The sequence below is a fragment of the Ctenopharyngodon idella genome, chromosome 1 (genome assembly GCF_019924925.1).
Source record: "Ctenopharyngodon idella isolate HZGC_01 chromosome 1, HZGC01, whole genome shotgun sequence".
NCBI lineage: Eukaryota > Metazoa > Chordata > Actinopteri > Cypriniformes > Xenocyprididae > Ctenopharyngodon > Ctenopharyngodon idella.
This window is the reverse complement of record NC_067220.1, coordinates 41,752,999-41,778,024: the sequence shown is the minus strand read 5'-3', so window position 1 is coordinate 41,778,024 and position 25,026 is coordinate 41,752,999. Positions and strand designations below refer to the sequence as shown.

At 36.3% G+C, this 25,026-nt stretch overlaps 1 protein-coding gene and 1 long non-coding RNA gene across 54 annotated transcripts in view; one reads left to right on the top strand and one right to left on the bottom strand.

Annotated features, from left to right (window-relative positions):
- LOC127520007 (NACHT, LRR and PYD domains-containing protein 12-like) overlaps nucleotides 1-25,026 on the bottom strand; it is a 125,655-nt gene that overhangs the window by 15,343 nt on the left and 85,286 nt on the right. For 19 of the 50 annotated variants that reach the window (XM_051907881.1, XM_051907806.1, XM_051907841.1 and 16 more), the window contains 4 exons: nucleotides 10,305-10,362; nucleotides 7,606-7,776; nucleotides 4,903-5,073; nucleotides 2,199-2,369 (listed from right to left, as the gene is read on the bottom strand). In XM_051907881.1, the coding sequence (XP_051763841.1) occupies nucleotides 2,199-2,369; nucleotides 4,903-5,073; nucleotides 7,606-7,776; nucleotides 10,305-10,362 (571 nt within the window). Of the gene's footprint in view, nucleotides 1-2,198; nucleotides 2,370-4,902; nucleotides 5,074-7,605; nucleotides 7,777-10,304; nucleotides 10,476-14,444; nucleotides 16,242-20,302; nucleotides 20,399-20,686; nucleotides 20,783-21,072; nucleotides 21,169-21,989; nucleotides 22,086-25,026 lie in introns of all 50 variants that reach the window. The other 31 variants (XM_051907904.1, XM_051908036.1, XM_051907963.1 and 28 more) reach the window with 12 other exon arrangements.
- The window catches only part of LOC127520210 (uncharacterized), an 84,210-nt gene that overhangs the window by 14,012 nt on the left and 45,172 nt on the right, over nucleotides 1-25,026 (top strand). For 2 of the 4 annotated variants that reach the window (XR_007932066.1, XR_007932067.1), the window contains exon 2: nucleotides 2,300-4,323. This is a non-coding gene — a long non-coding RNA (uncharacterized LOC127520210). Of the gene's footprint in view, nucleotides 1-2,299; nucleotides 4,800-7,026; nucleotides 7,600-25,026 lie in introns of those variants that run through there. The other 2 variants (XR_007932068.1, XR_007932065.1) reach the window with 2 other exon arrangements.

The window sequence follows — 25,026 nt, the reverse complement described above, 5'->3', positions numbered from 1 at the left end:
TGCTGAAAAATAATAATCGTAAATAAAAATTCTCCAAAGTCTAATGCGAACAGGATGTGTGAATAGCTGTTGGCGCTCTGCCTTTATAAAGCAGCACCAAACGGCAATTACACTGAATCGTTCTTCTTCAGATTCTTGACTTGTCGTTGTCTGAACAAGCCCAACATAGAAGTCACTATAGAAAAGCACCTCTTCAGCGGACGGAAACACAAGCTGCTTTTGTGAACGGCGCGCGCTCCACTGCTGTACGCGTTCCTGTGAGAAGACGTGACGTACAAGAGGCTGAGCTTGTGAGGCGCTAAAAACTGTCAAATACTGTTATTTATATTTATTAACGCTGTTATATATTGTTCATCCAAAGCATCACTGAAATATTTACTTTTTTTTTTATTTAAATAAAAAAAAAAAAACTGATCTATTATTTTCTCTTCCTGTTATATTTTTCAATGATTCAATCAATGACATTACAAAGTGAAAATAATGCAGGTGTTTTTCATTGCACGTTTTTCAATTTAAAAAATCTTTCTGTTTTTGTAACTTTTAGTGAAATTATTTGGTAGTCAGTCAGAGTGTGTGTGTGTGTGTGTGTGTGTGTGTGTGTGTGTGTGTGTTAGAAGTGTAACGGTACACAAAAATGACCTTGGTAATGAAATCACAGTTCGGTGCAGATTCAGTACAGCAGGAGGGAGAAAACTAAAATTGCTTTTTTCTTTTTATTAAACTGGTTTACTAAATAAACTGTGTCTCTGTTTTTAAATAAATTCAATTACAGTTTGACCCATTTCAGAGGCGTCCAAAATCAGAATTTAAAATGGACTGAATAAAGCTCTCTACGAACTTGACGTGTGATGCCGCACTGACTGACATGAATGAATCACTGTCACACGCACACGCTCAGAGAAATATTGTAAATTACTGCATAATACATTTTTAACAAGCAGAATAATACAGTCACGATACACACAGTCTCACTTTTATCTTCTTTTAACTATCATCGTGTTTCGAAAGACAAAAACATGAACTTTAACTATTGGCTTTACATCATAAATTCAGCTGTCACTTTACTTCGGCCCGAGGCTCTGTGCGGTCACACACTTGACACAGCTCTTGCTACAGTTCTGGTCAGACGTGCCATATAGGCCTATACATAACACAACAGCACTCTGGGTAACCACACCCCGCTCCATCCGCTGGCGGTACTGGTACGGTCCAACCGCGAGCACAAAACATGGAAATGGAAAAATAGGAATAATCACTTTCAGTTCAACTTAGAAAATGTGCAGAGCGGTGGGTCCCCAGGACCAGAGATGAGAACCACTGACATAAAATACATATAAATATCAGCCGCCACTCTATATCTGTCAACAACATGATATTTAAATGCTTAGTTTTATTATCAAAGCCCTGTAATTTTACAACATATAATGAATGCAATACAATAATGATTGAGAGATGAACAAATAAATATTCTTTAAAAGTCTGATAGATCATATTTAATACATTTGAACATGATTTTTAAAACAAACAAACAAAAAGATGTATGGATAATTAAGTAAACCTCAGTCGACTCGCTTTAGTCCAGAAAATGATCATCTTGAAATATTATTAAAAATATAAAGGTTATTCTTGTTTACTTCATAAAATTAAGTAAAGATTTAAAAGCAAAAAGACACACGTGAACCACGAGCTGAAGAGACACATTTTAAAACTATACTAAAAGACCTGGGGACACTTGATATTCAACTATGTTTTTGATCTGTCTGCACTGACACTATTGTATGAGAACTGAACTGAGCTGGACGATTACGTCACTGTTTTCTCCAGTGCTGATATATAGATAAATTACCTAAATTAATAACTATTGAGTTTTACAACAGAATGAATCAATACTGAATTTAAGCTGGACAATGACACCATTTTCTTTAAAAGCTGCTGTGCAGCCAAAATTATTTACCAGTTATCATTGTAAAGCCGCTTTGAAACAATCTGAACTGTAAAAAGCACTATATAAATAAAGGTGACTTGACTTGACCTTTTACTTCCTAAAAAAACTATAAACTATCAATCAGACAACAGAAGTAGTAGATTGTAACAGGTTTTTGATCATGTTGATAATTTACATCAAATATGATACAATAGGAATTAAAGGCTTAAAATAACATTATTCTTGTTTCAGTGAGATTAAAGTATGATCTTACCTCAGTTTCTCCAGTTTACAGTGAGGATCCTTCAGTCCATCAGAGAGCAGCGTCAGACCTCCACCTCCTATTATATTATCAGTCAGATCCAGTTCTCTGAGGTGTGAGTTTGATCTCAGAGCTGAAGCCAGAGCAGCACAACCTTCAGCTGTGATATTACAATCCTCCAACCTGCAGAACAACAACACAATCTCTCAGTTCAGCAGAAACTACACAATCACAGAGAGAATGAGATATTAAACACTAAATCTGTGTGGGTTTAATGTTTTTATTACTTTTTGTTGACTTTTTGCTTTATTGTGTGTTAAATGTAAATCACGATGGGAAAAATATAAGGATAATAATCCCTTAAAATAGTATTATTCTTGTTCAAATTAAGACCAAGTTCAAGACACCAAGATCAGTTTCAGAGTGGACTTCATCAACAGTTGTAGTGATTACAGTGGTTACATCAGCCACAACATTCAAATGTACACATGATCACAGAGCAAAAACAACATCATAATATTGCTGAAAAATAATAATCGTAAATAAAAATTCTCCAAAGTCTAATGCGAACAGGATGTGTGAATAGCTGTTGGCGCTCTGCCTTTATAAAGCAGCACCAAACGGCAATTACACTGAATCGTTCTTCTTCAGATTCTTGACTTGTCGTTGTCTGAACAAGCCCAACATAGAAGTCACTATAGAAAAGCACCTCTTCAGCGGACGGAAACACAAGCTGCTTTTGTGAACGGCGCGCGCTCCACTGCTGTACGCGTTCCTGTGAGAAGACGTGACGTACAAGAGGCTGAGCTTGTGAGGCGCTAAAAACTGTCAAATACTGTTATTTATATTTATTAACGCTGTTATATATTGTTCATCCAAAGCATCACTGAAATATTTACTTTTTTTTTTATTTAAATAAAAAAAAAAAAACTGATCTATTATTTTCTCTTCCTGTTATATTTTTCAATGATTCAATCAATGACATTACAAAGTGAAAATAATGCAGGTGTTTTTCATTGCACGTTTTTCAATTTAAAAAATCTTTCTGTTTTTGTAACTTTTAGTGAAATTATTTGGTAGTCAGTCAGAGTGTGTGTGTGTGTGTGTGTGTGTGTGTGTGTGTGTGTTAGAAGTGTAACGGTACACAAAAATGACCTTGGTAATGAAATCACAGTTCGGTGCAGATTCAGTACAGCAGGAGGGAGAAAACTAAAATTGCTTTTTTCTTTTTATTAAACTGGTTTACTAAATAAACTGTGTCTCTGTTTTTAAATAAATTCAATTACAGTTTGACCCATTTCAGAGGCGTCCAAAATCAGAATTTAAAATGGACTGAATAAAGCTCTCTACGAACTTGACGTGTGATGCCGCACTGACTGACATGAATGAATCACTGTCACACGCACACGCTCAGAGAAATATTGTAAATTACTGCATAATACATTTTTAACAAGCAGAATAATACAGTCACGATACACACAGTCTCACTTTTATCTTCTTTTAACTATCATCGTGTTTCGAAAGACAAAAACATGAACTTTAACTATTGGCTTTACATCATAAATTCAGCTGTCACTTTACTTCGGCCCGAGGCTCTGTGCGGTCACACACTTGACACAGCTCTTGCTACAGTTCTGGTCAGACGTGCCATATAGGCCTATACATAACACAACAGCACTCTGGGTAACCACACCCCGCTCCATCCGCTGGCGGTACTGGTACGGTCCAACCGCGAGCACAAAACATGGAAATGGAAAAATAGGAATAATCACTTTCAGTTCAACTTAGAAAATGTGCAGAGCGGTGGGTCCCCAGGACCAGAGATGAGAACCACTGACATAAAATACATATAAATATCAGCCGCCACTCTATATCTGTCAACAACATGATATTTAAATGCTTAGTTTTATTATCAAAGCCCTGTAATTTTACAACATATAATGAATGCAATACAATAATGATTGAGAGATGAACAAATAAATATTCTTTAAAAGTCTGATAGATCATATTTAATACATTTGAACATGATTTTTTTAAAACAAACAAACAAAAAGATGTATGGATGACTAAGTAAACCTCAGTCGACTCGCTTTAGTCCAGAAAATGATCATCTTGAAATATTATTAACAATATAAAGGTTATTCTTGTTTACTTCATAAAATTCAGTAAAGATTTAAAAGCAAAAAGACACACGTGAACCACGAGCTGAAGAGACACATTTTAAAACTATACTAAAAGACCTGGGGACACTTGATATTCAACTATGTTTTTGATCTGTCTGCACTGACACTATTGTATGAGAACTGAACTGAGCTGGACGATTACGTCACTGTTTTCTCCAGTGCTGATATATAGATAAATTACCTAAATTAATAACTATTGAGTTTTACAACAGAATGAATCAATACTGAATTTAAGCTGGACAATGACACCATTTTCTTTAAAAGCTGCTGTGCAGCCAAAATTATTTACCAGTTATCATTGTAAAGCCGCTTTGAAACAATCTGAACTGTAAAAAGCACTATATAAATAAAGGTGACTTGACTTGACCTTTTACTTCCTAAAAAAACTATAAACTATCAATCAGACAACAGAAGTAGTAGATTGTAACAGGTTTTTGATCATGTTGATAATTTACATCAAATATGATACAATAGGAATTAAAGGCTTAAAATAACATTATTCTTGTTTCAGTGAGATTAAAGTATGATCTTACCTCAGTTTCTCCAGTTTACAGTGAGGATCCTTCAGTCCATCAGAGAGCAGCGTCAGACCTCCACCTCCTATTATATTATCAGTCAGATCCAGTTCTCTGAGGTGTGAGTTTGATCTCAGAGCTGAAGCCAGAGCAGCACAACCTTCAGCTGTGATATTACAATCCTCCAACCTGCAGAACAACAACACAATCTCTCAGTTCAGCAGAAACTACACAATCACAGAGAGAATGAGATATTAAACACTAAATCTGTGTGGGTTTAATGTTTTTATTACTTTTTGTTGACTTTTTGCTTTATTGTGTGTTAAATGTAAATCACGATGGGAAAAATATAAGGATAATAATCCCTTAAAATAGTATTATTCTTGTTCAAATTAAGACCAAGTTCAAGACACCAAGATCAGTTTCAGAGTGGACTTCATCAACAGTTGTAGTGATTACAGTGGTTACATCAGCCACAACATTCAAATGTACACATGATCACAGAGCAAAAACAACATCATAATATTGCTGAAAAATAATAATCGTAAATAAAAATTCTCCAAAGTCTAATGCGAACAGGATGTGTGAATAGCTGTTGGCGCTCTGCCTTTATAAAGCAGCACCAAACGGCAATTACACTGAATCGTTCTTCTTCAGATTCTTGACTTGTCGTTGTCTGAACAAGCCCAACATAGAAGTCGCTATAGAAAAGCACCTCTTCAGCGGACGGAAACACAAGCTGCTTTTGTGAACGGCGCGCGCTCCGCTGCTGTACGCGTTCCTGTCAGAAGACGTGACGTACAAGAGGCTGAGCTTGTGAGGCGCTAAAAACTGTCAAATACTGTTATTTATATTTATTAACACTGTTATATATTGTTCATCCAAAGCATCACTGAAATATTTACTTTTTTGTTTATTTAAATAAAAAAATAAAAAAACGGATCTATTATTTTCTCTTCCTGTTATATTTTTCAATGATTCAATCAATGACATTACAAAGTGAAAATAATGCAGGTGTTTTTCATTGCACGTTTTTCAATTTAAAAAATCTTTATGTTTTCATAATTTTTAGTGAAATTATTTGGTAGTCAGTGTGCGTGTCTGTGTGTGTGTGAGAGGAGTGTAACGGTACACAAAAATTACGGTTCGGTACGTACCTCGGTATTAAAGTCACGGTTCGGTACAGATTTGGTACAGCAGGAGGGAGAAAACTAAACATAAAATTAATTTTTTCTTTTTATTTAACAGTGGTTTACTAAATAAACTGTGTCTCTGTTTTTAAACAAATTCAATTACAGTTTGACCCATTTCAGAGGCGTCCAAAATCAGAATTTAAAATGGACTAAATAAAGCTCTCTACGAACTTGACGTGTGATGCCGCACTGACTGACATGAATGAATCACTGTCACACGCACACGCTCAGAGAAATATTGTTTTTGTAAATTACTGCATAATACATTTTTAGCAAGCAGAATAATACAGTCACGATACACACAGTCTCACTTTTAGCTTCTTTTAACTATCATTGTGTTGCGAAGGACAAAAACATGAACTTTAACTATTGGCTTTACATCATCAAGTCAGCTGTCACTTTACTTCGGCCCGAGGCTCTGTGCGGTCACACACTTGACACAGCTCTTGCTACAGTTCTGGTCAGACGTGCCATATAGGCCTATACATAACACAACAGCACTCTGGGTAACCACACCCCGCTCCATCCGCTGGCGGTACTGGTACGGTCCAACCGCGAGTGCAAAACATGGAAATGGGAAAATAGGAATAATCAGTTTTTCATTTCAACTTAGAAAATGTGCAGAGCGGTGGGTCCCCAGGACCAGAGATGAGAACCACTGACATAAAATACATATAAATATCAGTCGCCACTCTATATCTGTCAACAACATGATATTTAAATGCTTAGTTTTATTATCAAAGCCCTGTAATTTTACAACATAATGAATGCAATACAATAATGATTGAGAGATGAACAAATAAATATTCTTTAAAAGTCTGATAGATCATATACATTTGAACATGATTTTTTAAAACAAACACAAAAAGATGTATGGATAATTAAGTAAACCTCAGTCGACTCGCTTTAGTCCAGAAAATGATCATCTTGAATTACTAACAATATAAAGGTTATTCTTGTTTACTTCATAAAATTCAGTAAAGATTTAAAAGCAAAAAGACACACGTGAATCACGAGCTGAAGAGACACATTTTAAAACTATACTAAATGACCTGGGGACACTTGATATTCAACAATGTTTTTGATCTGTCTAGATTGACACTATTGTATGAGAACTGAACTGAGCTGGACGATTACGTCACTGTTTTCTCCAGTGCTGATATATAGATAAATTACCTAAATTAATAACTATTGAGTTTTACAACAGAATGAATCAATACTGAATTTAAGCTGGACAATGACACCATTTTCTTTAAAAGCTGCTGTGCAGCCAAAATTATTTACCAGTTATCATTGTAAAGCCGCTTTGACACAATCTGAATTGTAAAAAGCACTATATAAATAAAGGTGACTTGACTTGACCTTTTACTTGCTAAAAAAACTATAAACTATCAATCAGACAACAGAAGTAGTAGATTGTAACAGGTTTTTGATCATGTTGATAATTTACATCAAATATGATACAATAGGAATTAAAGGCTTAAAATAACATTATTCTTGTTTCAGTAAGATTAAAGTATGATCTTACCTCAGTTTCTCCAGTTTACAGTGAGGATCCTTCAGTCCATCAGAGAGCAGCGTCAGACCTCCACCTCCTATTTTATTATCAGTCAGATCCAGTTCTCTGAGGTGTGAGTTTGATCTCAGAGCTGAAGCCAGAACAGCACAACCTTCAGCTGTAATATTACACCCCCATAACCTGCAGAACAACGACACAATCTCTCAGTTCAGCAGAAACTACACAATCACAGAGAGACTGAGATATTAAACACTAAATCTGTCTGGGTTTAATGTTTTTATTACTTTTTGTTTACTTTTTGCTTTATTGTGTGTTAAATGTAAATTACGATGGGAAAAATATAAGGATAATAATCCCTTAAAATAGTATTATTCTTGTTCAAATTAAGACCAAGTTCAAGACACCAAGATCAGTTTCAGAGTGGACTTCATCAACAGTTGTAGTGATTACAGTGGTTACATCAGCCACAACATTCAAATGTACACATGATCACAGAGCAAAAACAACATCATAATATTGCTGAAAAATAATAATCGTAAATAAAAATTCTCCAAAGTCTAATGCGAACAGGATGCGTGAATAGCGGTTGGCGCTCTGCCTTTATAAAGCAGCACCAAACGGCAATTACACTGAATCGTTCTTCTTCAGATTCTTGACTTGTCGTTGTCTGAACAAGCCCAACATAGAAGTCGCTATAGAAAAGCACCTCTTCAGCGGACGGAAACACAAGCTACTTTTGTGAACGGCGCGCGCTCCGCTGCTGTACGCGTTCCTGTCAGAAGACGTGACGTACAAGAGGCTGAGCTTGTGAGGCGTTAAAATCTGTCAAATACTGTTATTTATATTTATTAACACTGTTATATACTGTTCATCCAAAGCATCACTGAAATATTTACTTTTTTTGTTTATTTAAATAAAAATAAAAAAATCTGATCTATTATTTTCTCTTCCTGTTATATTTTTCAATGATTCAATCAATGACATTACAAAGTGAAAATAATGCAGGTGTTTTTCATTGCACGTTTTTCAATTTAAAAAAATCTTTCTGTTTTTATAATTTTTAGTGAAATTATTTGGTAGTCAGCGTGTGCGTGTCTGTGTGTGTGTGAGGAGTGTAACGGTACACAAAAATGACGGTTCGGTACGTACCTCGGTATTAAAGTCACGGTTCGGTACAGATTCAGTACAGCAGGAGGGAGAAAACTAAACATAAAATTTATTTTTTCTTTTTATTTAACAGTGGTTTACTAAATAAATTGTGTCTCTGTTTTTAAATAAATTCAATTACAGTTTGACCCATTTCAGAGGCGTCCAAAATCAGAATTTAAAATGGACTGAATAAAGCTCTCTACGAACTTGACGTGTGATGCCGCACTGACTGACATGAATGAATCACTGTCACACGCTCAGAGAAATATTGTTTTTGTAAATTACTGCATAATACATTTTTAGCAAACAGAATAATACAGTCATGATACACACAGTCTCACTTTTAGCTTCTTTTAACTATCATTGTGTTTCAAAGAACAAAAACATGAACTTTAACTATTGGCTTTACATCATCAAGTCAGCTGTCACTTTACTTCGGCGTGAGGCTCTGTGCGGTCACACACTTGACACAGCTCTTGCTACAGTTCTGGTCAGACGTGCCATATAGGCCTATACATAACACAACAGCACTCTGGGTAACCACACCCCACTCCATCTGCTGGCGGTACTGGTACGGTCCAACCGCGAGCACAAAACATGGAAATGGGAAAATAGGAATAATCACTTTCAGTTCAACTTAGAAATTGTGCAGAGCGGTGGGTCCCCAGGACCAGAGATGAGAACCACTGACATAAAATGCATATAAATATCAGTCGCCACTCTATATCTGTCAACAACATGATATTTAAAGGCTTAGTTTTATTATCAAAGCCCTGTAATTTTACAACATAATGAATGCAATACAATAATGATTGAGAGATGAACAAATAAATATTCTTTAAAAGTCTGATAGATCATATTTAATACATTTGAATATGATTTTTTAAAACAAACAAAAAAGATGTATGGATGACTAAGTAAACCTCAGTCGACTCGCTTTAGTCCAGAAAATGATCATCTTGAATTACTAACAATATAGAGGTTATTCTTGTTTACTTCATAAAATTCAGTAAAGATTTAAAAGCAAAAAGACACACGTGAACCACGAGCTGAAGAGACACATTTTAAAACTATACTAAAAGACCTGGGGACACTTGATATTCAACAATGTTTTTGATCTGTCTGCACTGACACTATTGTATGAGAACTGAACTGAGCTGGACGATGACATCCCTGTTTTCTCCAGTGCTGATATATAGATAAATTACCTAAATTAATAACTATTGATTTTTACAACAGAATGAATCAATACTGAATTTAAGCTGGACAATGACACCATTTTCTTTAAAAGCTGCTGTGCAGCCAAAATTATTTACCAGTTATCACTGTAAAGCTGCTTTGACACAATCTGAATTGTAAAAAGCGCTATATAAATAAAGGTGACTTGACTTGACCTTTTACTTCCTAAAAAACTATAAACTATCAATCAGACAACAGAAGTAGTAGATTGTAACAGGTTTTTGATCATGTTGATAATTTACATCAAATATGATACAATAGGAATTAAAGGCTTAAAATAACATTATTCTTGTTTCAGTGAGATTAAAGTATGATCTTACCTCAGTTTCTCCAGTTTACAGTGAGGATCCTTCAGTCCATCAGAGAGCAGCGTCAGACCTCCATCTCCTATTATATTCCCATTCAGATTCAGTTCTCTGAGGTGTGAGTTTGATCTCAGAGCTGAAGCCAGAGCAGCACAACCTTCAGCTGTGATATTACAATTACCCAACCTGCAGAACAACGACACAATCTCTCAGTTCAGCAGAAACTACACAATCACAGAGAGAATGAGATATTAAACACTAAATCTGTGTGGGTTTAATGTTTTATTACTTTTGTTTACTTTTTGCTTTATTGTGTGTTAAATGTAAATCACGATGGGAAAAATATAAGGATAATAATCCCTTAAAATAGTATTATTCTTGTTCAAATTAAGACCAAGTTCAAGACACCAAGATCAGTTTCAGAGTGGACTTCATCAACAGTTGTAGTGATTACAGTGGTTACATCAGCCACAACATTCAAATGTACACATGATCACAGAGCAAAAACAACATCATAATATTGCTGAAAAAATAATAATCGTAAATAAAAATTCTCCAAAGTCTAATGCGAACAGGATGTGTGAATAGCTGTTGGCGCTCTGCCTTTATAAAGCAGCACCAAACGGCAATTACACTGAATCGTTCTTCTTCAGATTCTTGACTTGTCGTTGTCTGAACAAGCCCAACATAGAAGTCGCTATAGAAAAGCACCTCTTCAGCGGACGGAAACACAAGCTGCTTTTGTGAACGGCACGCGCTCCGCTGCTGTACGCGTTCCTGTGAGAAGACGTGACGTACAAGAGGCTGAGCTTGTGAGGCGCTAAAAACTGTCAAATACTGTTATTTATATTTATTAACACTGTTATATATTGTTCATCCAAAGCATCACTGAAATATTTACTTTTTTTGTTTATTTAAATAAATAAAAAAAAAAAAAACGGATCTATTATTTTCTCTTCCTGTTATATTTTTCAATGATTCAATCAATGACATTACAAAGTGAAAATAATGCAGGTGTTTTTCATTGCACGTTTTTCAATTTAAAAAATCTTTCTGTTTTTATAATTTTTAGTGAAATTTTTTGGTAGTCAGCGTGTGCGTGTGTGTGTGTGTGTGTGTGTGTGTGTGTGTGTGTGTGTGTGTGTGAGAGGAGTGTAACGGTACACAAAAATGACGGTTCGGTACGTACCTCGTTATTGAAGTCACGGTTCGGTACAGATTCGGTACAGCAGGAGGGAGAAAACTAAAATTGCTTTTTTCTATTTATTAATCTGGTTTACTAAATAAACTGTGTCTCTGTCTTTAAATAAATTCAGTTACAGTTTGACCCATTTCAGAGGCGTCCAAAATCAGAATTTAAAATGGACTGAATAAAGCTCTCTACAAACTTGATGTGTGATGCAACATTCATTGTTTATTATATTTCACAATATCCTCTTTCACACACTATTATTGTTTAAATATCTATTTTTTTCATAATTAATTGTTCTTTTTCAAAAAGCTGTTTTTCATAATAATATGCTGCATTTACGAATGATGCCTATTTGATGAATCGTGTATTTCCAAAACACGATTTTCCCAAAGATTCTTTTCATAATAATAGAGGACATTTCACAAATGCCAATCAACAGACAGTGGGCGGTGCTTGGCGCTAATAGGTTGAAAGTTGAAGAGCAGACAGACATGACAAATCGATCTTCCTGTGGTTGGTGACATTAGTCACGGGATGCTTCACCCTGGTATAGTTTTTTTTTTAATCCTCATTAATATCAAAGATGTTCATCAATGATTGTATATCAAGAGCAGGGACACGTTTGTGTGCATTTTGTTTTGTGATTTTACCGGAAAGAATAGACCCTCCGCAACGGCATTAAAGGGATAGACTGAAGCGCGCGCTCGTCTGTGTGAAGACTGTGCACGAGCCAAAATAGAGCGTTCCGCCACTGATAACAGCGGCAACGAACAGCATGATCAAAAACAACACATTCCTGCTCCAGATCGCCTGTTTTTTTTTTTTGTTTTTTTTTTTTTTTTACACAAATTAATGTCAACTGGATCTGTTTCATTTGCATTAGGTATATCCGTACAGCGAGATTAAAAAAAAAAAAAAAAAAAAGGGACAATATCGACTCTGGCAAAATGTGGTGGGGATCATAGACATTAATATAAAAAATGTTTATTATAATGTCTATGGTGGGGACATCACAAAAAAAAGATATTTAAACAATAATAGTATGTGAAAGAGGATATTGTGAAATATATATTTTTTTAATGTGAGACTCGGACGCAACAACCCAAACCTGTAGAATCAAAAATTAAAGAGACAATTTTCAGTTTGTGAATTATTCAAAAGAAAAGGAAACTGAAAGTCTGAAGTCAATTTACATTTGGTTCATTTTGATGGTGGGAATTGAACAAAGAGCTGCAAAGCTTTAACGTTTACACGCACCTCCTCATTCTTATTGCAACAACTTTTTATCTCTTTCTCATCAAACAGCCAGACTAACGAATGGCTCGACACAAACCATTGTGAGGCCCATATGTAGAGATTGAATATTCTCAACTCAACTCGATTTTTATTTATAAAGCACTTTCAAAACCATCAGAATGGACCGAAGTGCTGTCCATAAATACTAAATAACTCTAATATTCATACAAACATAAAATAACAACAAAACATAACATCAAGAGAATCATGCAACCAATCACTCACAATTCACCGACCTACCTGACCTACCGTGGGATGGTTAGGAGGAGCATAGTCTGAGAGAAATTTTTAAAATCCTGTGAAACTAAGTTCACCTTCTTTAAGACTGGTTCAATAACAGCATGCTTAAACCCTAATGGTACAGTGCCATAAAATAAACTACTGTTAATAATCGATAATACACTGGGACTAATAGTTTCTACCACCTCCTTAAACAATCGGGATGGGAGAATGTCATAAAGAGAGGTAGTCGGCTTTAAATGCAATATTATATTTTCCAACTGAGCTAATGTAATCGATTCAAATTTACTCAAATGAGACGGATTTTTTTTATCAGCTACAACATTCCCTACTGGCACAATATCCGACCCAATAAGATTAACCTTGTCAATAAAAAACATTTAAAAAAACTCTCACACAGATCCTTAGACGGAGTAGGGGAAAAATTAATAGACAGACTCAACACTTTATCTATGGTTGAAAACAATACCTTCGGGTTATTTGAATTATGTGATATAATTCATGAAAAATGTGAAGATCTAGCGGCTTAGTTTGATAGAGATTCTCTAAAAATATCATAAGACACTTGCAATTTATCTTTAAGCCACTTACGCTCTGCATGCCGACAAACCCGCCTCATATTCTGAGTTACATCATTTAACCAAGGTTGTTTTTTAACTTTATGACATCTCATTTTAAAAGACGCAACATTGTCCAAGATCTCTGAGCAAACATGATTAAAAGAGTTGACCAATTCATCAGGTCCTATATGGTGCAACATTGTAGACTCAGTAGGAAAGGGTAATTCAGTAGTAAAAGCAGTTGAAAGGCACTAGGTGTGGAGGTAGTAATAACCCGAGACAAGAATGAAGGGGGCTGATAACAGAGTACATTTGCTGCAGAAGACAGATCAAACCTAATAGACATATGGTCCGTTTCTTTGACACAAATATTTTCTATCGTTATCCCCAACGAGAAAACCAAGTCAAGAGTATGCCCATGACTGTGTGTAGGTCCAGAAACACTTAAATTAAAAGAATCTACTAAATTCACCTCAAACAGGTTCTTTAATTGGATAAAGGTCATAAGTGGTTTAAACAAAATCCAAACAGCACAAACTGTAGATTTTGCATATGTAGCCTACAAAAGTTTTCAGATTTGGCAAAGTTCACTATATCAGAAGAGAGTCTCATTGAAAGAGTGACAGATGAGTCCTCACAGACTTTCAAAACCCAAGCCTAAAAAAACTAGCATCTTCATCTCAAGTTCAATTAATGTGGAAATGAAGAGTGTAACAAGTGTGTCTTTTGTTAAAAAAAAAAGAAAAAAAAGAAAAAGAAATCAGGCCAAATTAATATTACTATAGACAACAAAGAACAGAGAAGCACATCACTACCACACACACACACACACACACACACACATCTGATGACTGATCTCAGACTTACCCTGCTGATCTGGAGGCTTCAACTACAGGCAAGAGCTTCTGAAGTAATTCATCTGGTGACGTGCGGTTTTGGGCTTGATTGATGCTTATGTATTTCCTTAACATAAACTCATCCAAACACTCAGAGGTTAATAAAACAAAGACAACAGCCGACCACTGTGACGAGGACAATCTGGTGCTTGAAAGACCTCCAGATCTGAGACACTCCTGGATTTCATTTACGAGAGAATGATCACCCAGTTCATTTAAAGAGTGGAACAGATTGATTGATTTCTCTGGTGAGGGATTCATTTTTATCCTTATTTTAATGTATTCAACCGTATTCTCTTTACTGTACGAGATGTTTCTAACATGTGTCAGAAGGGTTTTCAGGAGTGTCTGATTGGACTCCAGTGAGAGACCCAGAAGGAATCGGAGGAAAAGGTCCAGATGTCCATTCTTACTCTGCAGAGCCTTGTCCACGGCTCTCTGATGCAGGTCAGATATAGTGTGACACATGAACTCATGTGAATGTTTTGAGCTGAGGCTTTCATTGAGCACATCCCTCTTGTACAGCAGGAATGAAAGCAGCACATAAAGAGCTGCTAGATGCTCCTGAATGCTCAGATGAACAAAGCAGAAGACTTTCCCCTGATACAAGCCCAACTCCTCTCTGAAGATCTGAGTGCACAATCCTGAGTACACTGATGCTTCTGTCTCATCAATGCCACACTCGCTCAGGTCTTCCTCATAGAAGATCAGGTTTCTTTTCACAAGCTGCTGGAACGCCAGTTTCCCCAGTTTGAGGATCATGTCTTCATCCTTCACATTCTTCTCATAGTCCTTCTCATGTTTGATGTTTGTCTGAATGATCAGGAAGTGTGTGTACATTTGAGTGAGAGTCTTGGGGATCTCTCCACTCTCTGCTTCACTCAACATCTTCTCTAGGACAGTGGCTGAGATCCAGCAGAACACTGGGATATGACACATGATGAAGAGGCTCCTTGATGACTTCAGGTGTGTGATGATTTTATCAGCCAGACTCTGATCACTGATTCTCTTCCTGAAGTATTCCTCCTTCTGAGGCTCATTGAAGCCTCGTACCTCTGTCACTCGATGGACACACTCAGACGGGACGAGGTCAGCTGCTGCGGGTCTGGAGGTGATCCAGATGAGAGCAGAGGGAAGCAGATTCCCCTCAATAAGGTTTGTCAGCAGCACATCCACTGAGGCTGATTCAGATATATTACACAATTTCACATTGAAGTTCAGAGACAAACGACACTCATCCAGACCATCAAAAACAAAGACAACTTTATATTCATCACTGAATGGTTTCATTTCTTTTGTTTCAGGGAAAAAGACATGAAGAAGATCTGAAAGACTGAGTGTTTTGTCCTTCATCAAGTTGAGCTCTCTGAAAGGAAGTGGAAATATGAGCTGGACGTCCTGATTCTCTTTCCCTTCAGCCCAGTCCAGGATGAACTTCTGCACAGAGACTGTTTTTCCGATGCCAGCGACTCCCTTTGTCAGCACAGTTCTGATGGGTTTGTCTTGTCCAGGTAAAGGTCTGAAGATGTCATTACATTTGATCGGTGTGTCTTCTGTTGCTGCTCTGCTGGATTGAGTCTCAATCTGTCTCACCTCATGCTCATTATTGATCTCTCCACAATCACTTTCTGTGATGTACAGCTCTGTGTAGATCTCATTCAGCAGTGTTGGGTTTCTCTGCTTTGCTGTTCCCTCATACAGACACTCAAACTTCTTCCTCAGATTTGATCTGAATGTCTTGAGGAATTTGGCATGTTGAGGGTCACTACTTTAAGATAAAAAAAAAAAATCGTTAATAAACTATATACAAACATTGAATCAGGATATTGTATTGAGTCAAGATCCTGCTATGTAAGGGTAGGAACACACCAAACCGACACCAAAGAACAAGCGCTGATGAAAGCCAAATGTGTTGTAGATAACTGTCTATTTAAGCAGATATATTCGTTTATATTCGTCTTTCAAAAAAAGACTGCCGGTATATGAACCATAAACAAAGCAGCGCTTGCTGACAGTTTTGAATATAATCATGCTGATCATGTCCTTAATTCCACTCCGCTCATGTTATTATGAGAATATTCACGCAGTGGAATGCTCAGGTAAGATGGCGTAACAGAACTCGGTCAGATTAAGGCTTATTAATGAAAGTTCCTGTCAAAAAAATTAATTGTATTAAAAGGGCAGCTATAAAAAAAAAAAAAAGCCAGTGTTGAGCAGCAAACAGGTATTTGAAGCTTCAAACTGCTCCATGCAGGCTGCAGGCTGGCAGTTGTGCGTAAAGATGCCACCACTAACCAAAGCTCACAAAGAGAAACATTTACAGTGGGTTTAGAAATACATGAAGACTCATTTTTAAATAGTTTTATTCACTGACGAATGGCGTACTACAATGGATGGTATAAATGGATGGATTTCTGGATGGTTGGTGAATGGCCACCACGTTCCAACAAGACTGTGACGTCAGCAGGGAGCTGGCGGGTGATGATTTGGGCTGGAATATTGGGAAGTGAGATGGAAGGTCCCTTTAGGATCTCTGAGGGTGTCAAAATGACTTTTGTAAGATATGTAGAGTTCATAACTGGCCATTTTCAGCTATGGTATAAAAAGGAGGATAGTGCCTTCTGAAATACAATGCACTATGCACTATCCCATGCTGCAAAAAAACAGCACAGCAATAAAACTGTTTGAAAATTTATTTCTACACCCACTGTAAATGTTTCTCTTTGTGAGGTTTGGTTAGTGGTGGCTAAAATGCATCTTTACACATAACTGCCAGCCTGCATGGAGAGCTTCTTGAGACTCCAGAGACACCAGCAGCTTCAAATACCTGTTTGCTGCTCAACACTGGCTTTTTTTATAGCTGCCCTTTTAATACAATACATTTTTTTGACAGGAACTTTCATTAATAAGCCTTTATCTGACCGAGTTCTGCTGTGCTCTAAATCACTCACAAATCTTATGATAATTTGATAATCTCCATTCAGTTTTCACACAATATTAGTTGTTTTCATGCCTTTTGCACAACATTGGATCATTTCATGCTTTTCATCTTCAGAAAGATCTTTCTTCCTCCCCATATTGCATGAGAACTGTGACTTGCTTAATAATGTGGAACAACCTCTAAGTAGGGTTTCCATAGACTTGGCAAATTATTTTGTCTGAGATTGATACCAGTTATCTAAAAAGACATGGATAAACAAACAAACAAACAAACAAACATTTTCTTAGAAAAACTAAAATCTGAACGTTTATTGTACTGAAATCTTACTGATATGCCACTTGTATAATAATTTGGAACACGTGTAATACATAGCCTAATCAGCACTCAAGCACACGCATAAAGCGTGGCACAGTGCAACGGCAAAAGTAATTCTCTTATATGTCTTGAAAAACAGAAGGAGACCGTCTAAACATATTAATCATTTATTGATAATGTTTTCGGCTGCAGAGATTAAGTCGACGATGCTGACTCGTCATCTCCATATAGTGGACACGCCTATATGTATTCCATAATCTGAGAATATTTATTTTCCATTTGAATTGGTTCATTTCAAGTGCCAATGTTATTTTTAAAAATGACCTTTCATGCAGCGTGTAATGTAGCTGTATGTGAATGTAAACAGTCTGCAAAGTTGTAAAGCTGAAAGTGCATCATAAATAAAGCTATTGTCATTCAAAAGAAGGAGATGACTCTGAACCGCTTAAACGAGTCATTTGTAATTTGAATCCCATTTCCGTGAAGTTCACACGTCACAAGTTAACACATTTGCATAATGCCGGCCTACGTTCTGCATGGACATCCCGCAAAAACTTGAACCCTTTTTCAAACGCTGTAGCTCGTTCGTGTGGATAACATGTCGACAAGAGGCTGTGCTCTGCGCTATGGAAGTAAATTCAGTTTATTTTCACTTCCAAAAGATGAGGCTGTGAAGAATCAGTGATTAAAGAAACCTGCTTTATTTGGACCAGCTTGCTCCACAGAATCACAACCTGTGTAATTAATTATTGATGTATTTTATACGAGTGTTCAAAATACATAGTTTTGCGTTTTAGCTATATTGCGTATGTCTCCGTCTAACTCATGTTATTACTGTCTGTGAAATACTTCTGCTAATCAGCTGTAGGCCACTGTTACCTAAAACTGTGTCCATTTCTGCAGATTGTCTCTTGTTCTTACTACTTTCATTAATGATAAAGGATGGAGCAAGATTTGTTTTACAAACTGTAATGTTACATCAGTCATTCACGTTAGTGCTCAACTAACGTATGCACCGTTATTGATACAGTTCAGTTCCCACATGTGCTAACCTTTCAAATAGCATTATAGGGGCACTTTAAAAGCAGACGTTTCAAGTTTCTATAGATATTTCTTGTGTCTGTGAGGTAAGTATTCGCTGAGTTTTGGTTCATTTTTTGTGACTGAGATGGCAGAAAGCACATCCTGAGTGTTTTCATTATTTTACAAAAGCACAACGTTTTGTTGTTATTGTGAGTTTACAGAAATAAAAGTAGACCCTTTACAGTTGCATTACTCTTATCTGTATGACCAAAAATGACAGAGCATTTTAAAGTCCCCCTGTGGTGAAAATCAAGTTTTTAATGTTGTTTATATGTCTATGTGGTGTTTTTAATAAGCTTTGAGACAAACCGTGTGCAAATTCACCATTGCTGAGTATTTTAAAACTGCAGTGATCCTAAGACAGTTCAAAAACACAGTTCGAAATCACCGGTGTTTCTGACATCACAAACTAACTTATAACCAATCACGTCAACGTGCCGATGGGCTTTAGCATATCATTAACTATTACCACTCTGAAGAAGGCAGCTGTCTGACTCTGAGATGGCGAACGAGAACATGGTTTGTGTAACATTACCAACACATTATTAGCTGTTTGATAACATACTCAAGCAAAAGGCTAATCATATTAATTACCGTCATGCGTCCGACGTTTCAAAAAGTGATACTATTGTTTAGCGTTTACCTCAGTAACTTGTGCGAGTGAGTGGAGGTGGGGCTAATTAGCATATTCATAGATCTGTGTATACTAAATGAAGCAAGGGTGTAGAGTTACATTCAAGCTATTTTAAAGAATGAAGAATTTTTTTTTCACAGGAACATTTAAATATGTCATTTTGGTGATCAAAGATGAGTTTTAAGGGATAAAATTGTTGACTAAGGGGGACTTTAAGTTAAATGCAAGTGATCGCACCGGCGCCTCTGTGTCATGCAGTAAGCGCGCTCTCCACACAAACACTAATAATAGCACACATTTATCTATGTTAACATTAGAGCAAGCAGAAGTTGCTACTTCATGTCATATTGGAGGTCGATGAACGATAGGCGAATGTTTGGATTTCGTGCCGTTAAACGATCTGGCCATCACAGTATGCGTGTTTTCACCACTTCCACGAGTTCTTTTTTTCTGCGACTAAACGACTAATACAATTTTGGTCAACCAAGCCTCTTCTAGTTGACTAATGGTTAGTCAAATATTAGGGGCAGTCCTAATAAACTGAACAGCCAATCAGAGTTCTCTCTCTGCCCGACACCGATTCTACATGCTGAATGTAAATCACACACTCTTAAATGTATGACTTTTGTAATTAACTGATTTAGGTGACTGAATTATTCCACTAATATTTATTATGCTGCTGGAGACTTTACAGCAGGTGCACATCCACATATTGGAGCTGTTAATTAAGATTTTTTAATTATAACATCTGAAATGCATTACATACAATCACTTTAGTCAATTTACAGCATTAATGAACAATTTTATTAGTTTCAACACAGATATAACAAGATAAGTGGTTTAGTAAAGTGTTTACCTAAACCCAGGATCAGTGTGTCCACTAAATTTAACGGGACGATCCATTGACTGGTCACTCTTCATGGACACAGAGCTGGGTTCTGGAGGGTCCGATCTGTGCAGTGAAGTTGAACACAAGTGAATGTAAATCACACTCTTAAATGTATGACTTTTGTAATGAACTGATTTAGGTGACTGAATTATTCCACTAATATTTATTATGCTGCTGGAGACTTTACAGCAGGTGCACATCCACATATTGGAGCTGTTAATTAAGATTTTTTAATTATAACATCTGAAATGCATTACATACAATCACTTTAGTCAATTTACAGCATTAATGAACAATTTTATTAGTTTCAACACAGATATAACAAGATAAGTGGTTTAGTAAAGTGTTTACCTAAACCCAGGATCAGTGTGTCCACTAAATTTAACGGGACGATCCATTGACTGGTCACTCTTCATGGACACACAGCTGGATTCTGGAGGATCTGGTCTGTGCAGTGAAGTTGAACACAAGTGAATGTAAATCACACACTCTTAAATGTATGACTTTTGTAATGAACTGATTTAGGTGACTGAATTATTCCACTAATATTTATTATGCTGCTGGAGACTTTACAGCAGGTGCACATCCACATATTGGAGCTGTTAATTAAGATTTTTTAATTATAACATCTGAAATGCATTACATACAATCACTTTAGTCAATTTACAGCATTAATGAACAATTTTATTAGTTTCAACACAGATATAACAAGATAAGTGGTTTAGTAAAGTGTTTACCTAAACCCAGGATCAGTGTGTCCACTAAATTTAACGGGACGATCCATTGACTGGTCACTCTTCATGGACACACAGCTGGATTCTGGAGGATCTGGTCTGTGCAGTGAAGTTGAACACAAGTGAATGTAAATCACACACTCTTAAATGTATGACTTTTGTAATGAACTGATTTAGGTGACTGAATTATTCCACTAATATTTATTATGCTGCTGGAGACTTTACAGCAGGTGCACATCCACATATTGGAGCTGTTAATTAAGATTTTTTTAATTATAACATCTGAAATGCATTACATACAATCACTTTAATCAATTTACAGCATTAATGAACAATTTTCTTAGTTTCAACACAGATATTACAAGATAAGCCTGCAGTCTGTACAATTCATAACCCCATCTTCATTCTTTATAAATCTCTCCAAGTGTGTAGCATTAGCCCCGTTAGCCACGCAGCACTATTAAACTCATTCAGAATCAAACGTAAACATCCACAAATACATGCCATACTTAAGTTATCTGATATGCTGGATCGCAAACACTTTGTAAAGATCCATTTTGAGAGTTATATTAGCTGTATGAACTTATTCTATTGTTTATGCAGTGTTTAATGGCAGTCGCGAGCTTGGGGGCGGGGAGCACGAGCATTTAAAGGTGTACACGCACAGAATCGGCGCATTTTTAATCAAAACTGCCAAAATAGGCAGTTAAAACATGGTATAATAAAAAAAATCTATGGGGTATTTTGAGCTGAAACTTCACAGACACATTCGGGGGACACCTTACATCTACATGTTACATCTTGTGAAATAGTATTCTAGGGAACCTTTAATACATTTTAGTCCCTTTACAGCATTAATGAACAATTTTCTTAGTTTCAACTCAGATGTAACAAGATCAGTGGTTTAGTACAGCACTCACCTAAACCGATGATCAGTGTGTCCACTAAATTTAATGGGACGATCCATTGACTGGTCACTCTTCATGGACACACAGCTGGGTTCTGGAGGGTACGGTCTGTGCAGTGAAGTTGAACACAAGTGAATGTAAATCACACACTCTTAAATTCATGACTTTTGTAATGAACTGATTCAGGTGACTAATATTTATTATGCTGCTGGCGACTTTACAGCAAGTGCATCTTCTAATTAATGTCTGAAATGCATTACATAAAACACTTTAGTCCCTTTTAAGCATTAATGAGCAATTTTCGTAGTTTCAACACAGGTGTAACAAGATAAGTAGTTTAGTACAGCACTCACCTAAACCCAGGATCAGCGGGGCGATCCATTGACCGGTCACTCTTCACAGGGTACTGATCTGAAACAAAACATGAAGGGAATTTAGAGTATTTATGCTATATTAATTATCATTAGTCATTCTCAGGAAATCATGAAATGGATCCATGTGCATGAAAATCATATTTTACCTAAAAGACCAAATCCTACACATGAGGATACATAAGGTTGATATGACACAGGTTCAGTGTGCCTCTGTAAAACCACATAATTATATTAATAATCCAAGACTTTCAATACCTGTCAACTCTTTACATGGCGAAGTTTTGAGGATAAAATAACAAAAAAATGTCCTAAACTAGCGAATATCATAACATTGCACCACATTACTTACAGTCAGTATTCCTGTACTTTGTGCCAAAAAAACTTGAAAGACAAATCTATTAGAGAAAACCAACTCTTTGAATCTTCTGTATATGATGTCAGGAGCTAAATATTCGAATACAAAAATCGCACTAAAAGATTTTCACAGCATAACAATGTTAAACATTGTTTGTTATTTCTAGCACGAAGTATTGGCGTTCTGAACGCAAATTCATTAGTCTCCTTTAAAACATAAAGATGTATTTAGAATTATATTAAAATAAATGTAAAATAATGTTATTAGCAAAACAAAATGGCCCTGTCCTGAAGTGAGACGCCATACGGCGCCATCTAGAAAAATGTAAGCGATTATTACTTAAACTGTGTCTGTAACACTCACCTCAGTGGAAATGTGTCTGTGGACACTGATGATCCGTCAAGAAAATCTACATGAAGGAAACTCTTTGATTCTATTGGCGAGATGTTTCTGTTTTCTTAAAGGACAACAGGCCGATGGATTTTACTTTCACTTTCACTCTGCTACATCCCAATTCGCATAGTATCCGTCATAAAAAGTATTCAAAATGAGAATTATTGTGTCCGAAATCCTAGTATGTTGAAATGAGTACTCCAAACACACCCAGATGGTTTATTTTTTCCGTTTAGAATCCGAAGTGCAGATCCGTGTCTCGAGCAGTGTTGACAACTAATTTTCAGGGGAATGTCTTTTTCCACTTCCGGGTTTGTTTTTGTTGGCGCGTTGCATCCTGTGTGCATTACCGCCACCTACATTTGCTGTTATGCAGTCATGGTTTATTTATAATCAATTTCTTCCTTGTTTTTGCTCTTTTCCATTCTTTCATATATACACACATAGCTATACAAATATTCATACTTATATAATTATTCGATGTTCCATCCCATTCCATCTTCCCAGACCTGGCGCTGCACGTTCAGCTCCTCCAGACTAATTCCGTGGCCCCCTAAAGGCATCTTCACACAGCCGATTTATGGCTGCTCTGAAGCAGGTGTCGTGCCGAAATCACGTAAAAATCAGGCTCGATTAAGCAATAAACGGAAAATTAATTAAATTAATAATTTTGATTAATCCGTTACAGGAAGAGTTTCTTTGTTATTATCACGGACATATTACCACGGACACAGAGTTATATGTATTTGCAGGTTATGGCCGTTTGATCATGATAAAAGCAGCTGTAGACGTGTAGAAACAGGGGCGATACCCTTTAAACATGCTGCGCGCGCTCCCGCGGACAGCAGTCAGTTTTCGGCAGACGACCTGTCTGTGTCTATTGAACAATTACGATTATCAACTTAATTCACATATGATGTGTGTACAGCCATCTTTCTTCAGCTCTCTCCAGGCTGATGCGCTGCTTGGCTGTTCAATGCTTTCCTCTTTTTGTGTAATTTAAATGAAAATGTGCCTTTTTTTATTGTTTGAGTCACTTTTCAAAAGTTGCTAAATTTGTTTTTAGGTGCTTTTTGAAAAAAATGCTAGGATAGTCTGAAAAGTTGCTAAATCTGGCAACAAAATTGCTAATTTGGCAACACTGGATCTCTAGAAGGGTGTGGCTGCAGCAGGAGATCTCCAGGTCTGCAGGTATAATAGACCTATAAAATACATAGACACCTTATTAGCCCAATCCTTTTCTATGATTCCTTTGATTTTCATTCATTTGAATGGATATAAATGCATTTAGTTCATTTGTATAACTATGGTGTATACTGACAGTAAATCTGTTAAATGTTTATAGACATATAATAAAACACGTTTTCAAGTTGCCAGACACATTAAATATAATGCTGTCCATTTAAAATTCACTATATTATAAATGTTCTATAAATACATTTATTGTTGTGGTATTTTGTGTGTTTTTATCCCAGTACTAAAAAATCAAGGTTGGCATTTATTTCAGCGCCACAATCCACTCGTTAACAAACACGCCGTCTAGTGAATGTTCTTTATACTTAACATATTGCCCACTAAATACTGCCTAACAGGAAGAGAAAAAATTAGTCTGTAAAAATATCTTAAAGCTATGGAAGCCCGTTTCCGCCACTAAATAAAAAAATAAAAAGAGTAATTGCGACTTTTTATCTCAGAATTCTGACTTTTTATCTCGCAATTGCGAGTTTATATCTCACAATTGCGTGATATAAAGTCAGAATTCTGACTTTTTTTCTCGCAATTCTTACTTTTTTTCTCACAATTGCGAGTTATAAAGTCAGAATTCTGACTTCTTACTTTGCTTGCGTTGCCTTTCACTGCGACTGACCATTAGGATTGGTGCTTCGTTATTATTCTACATAACATGGAAGACCTCATAAAGGATTAT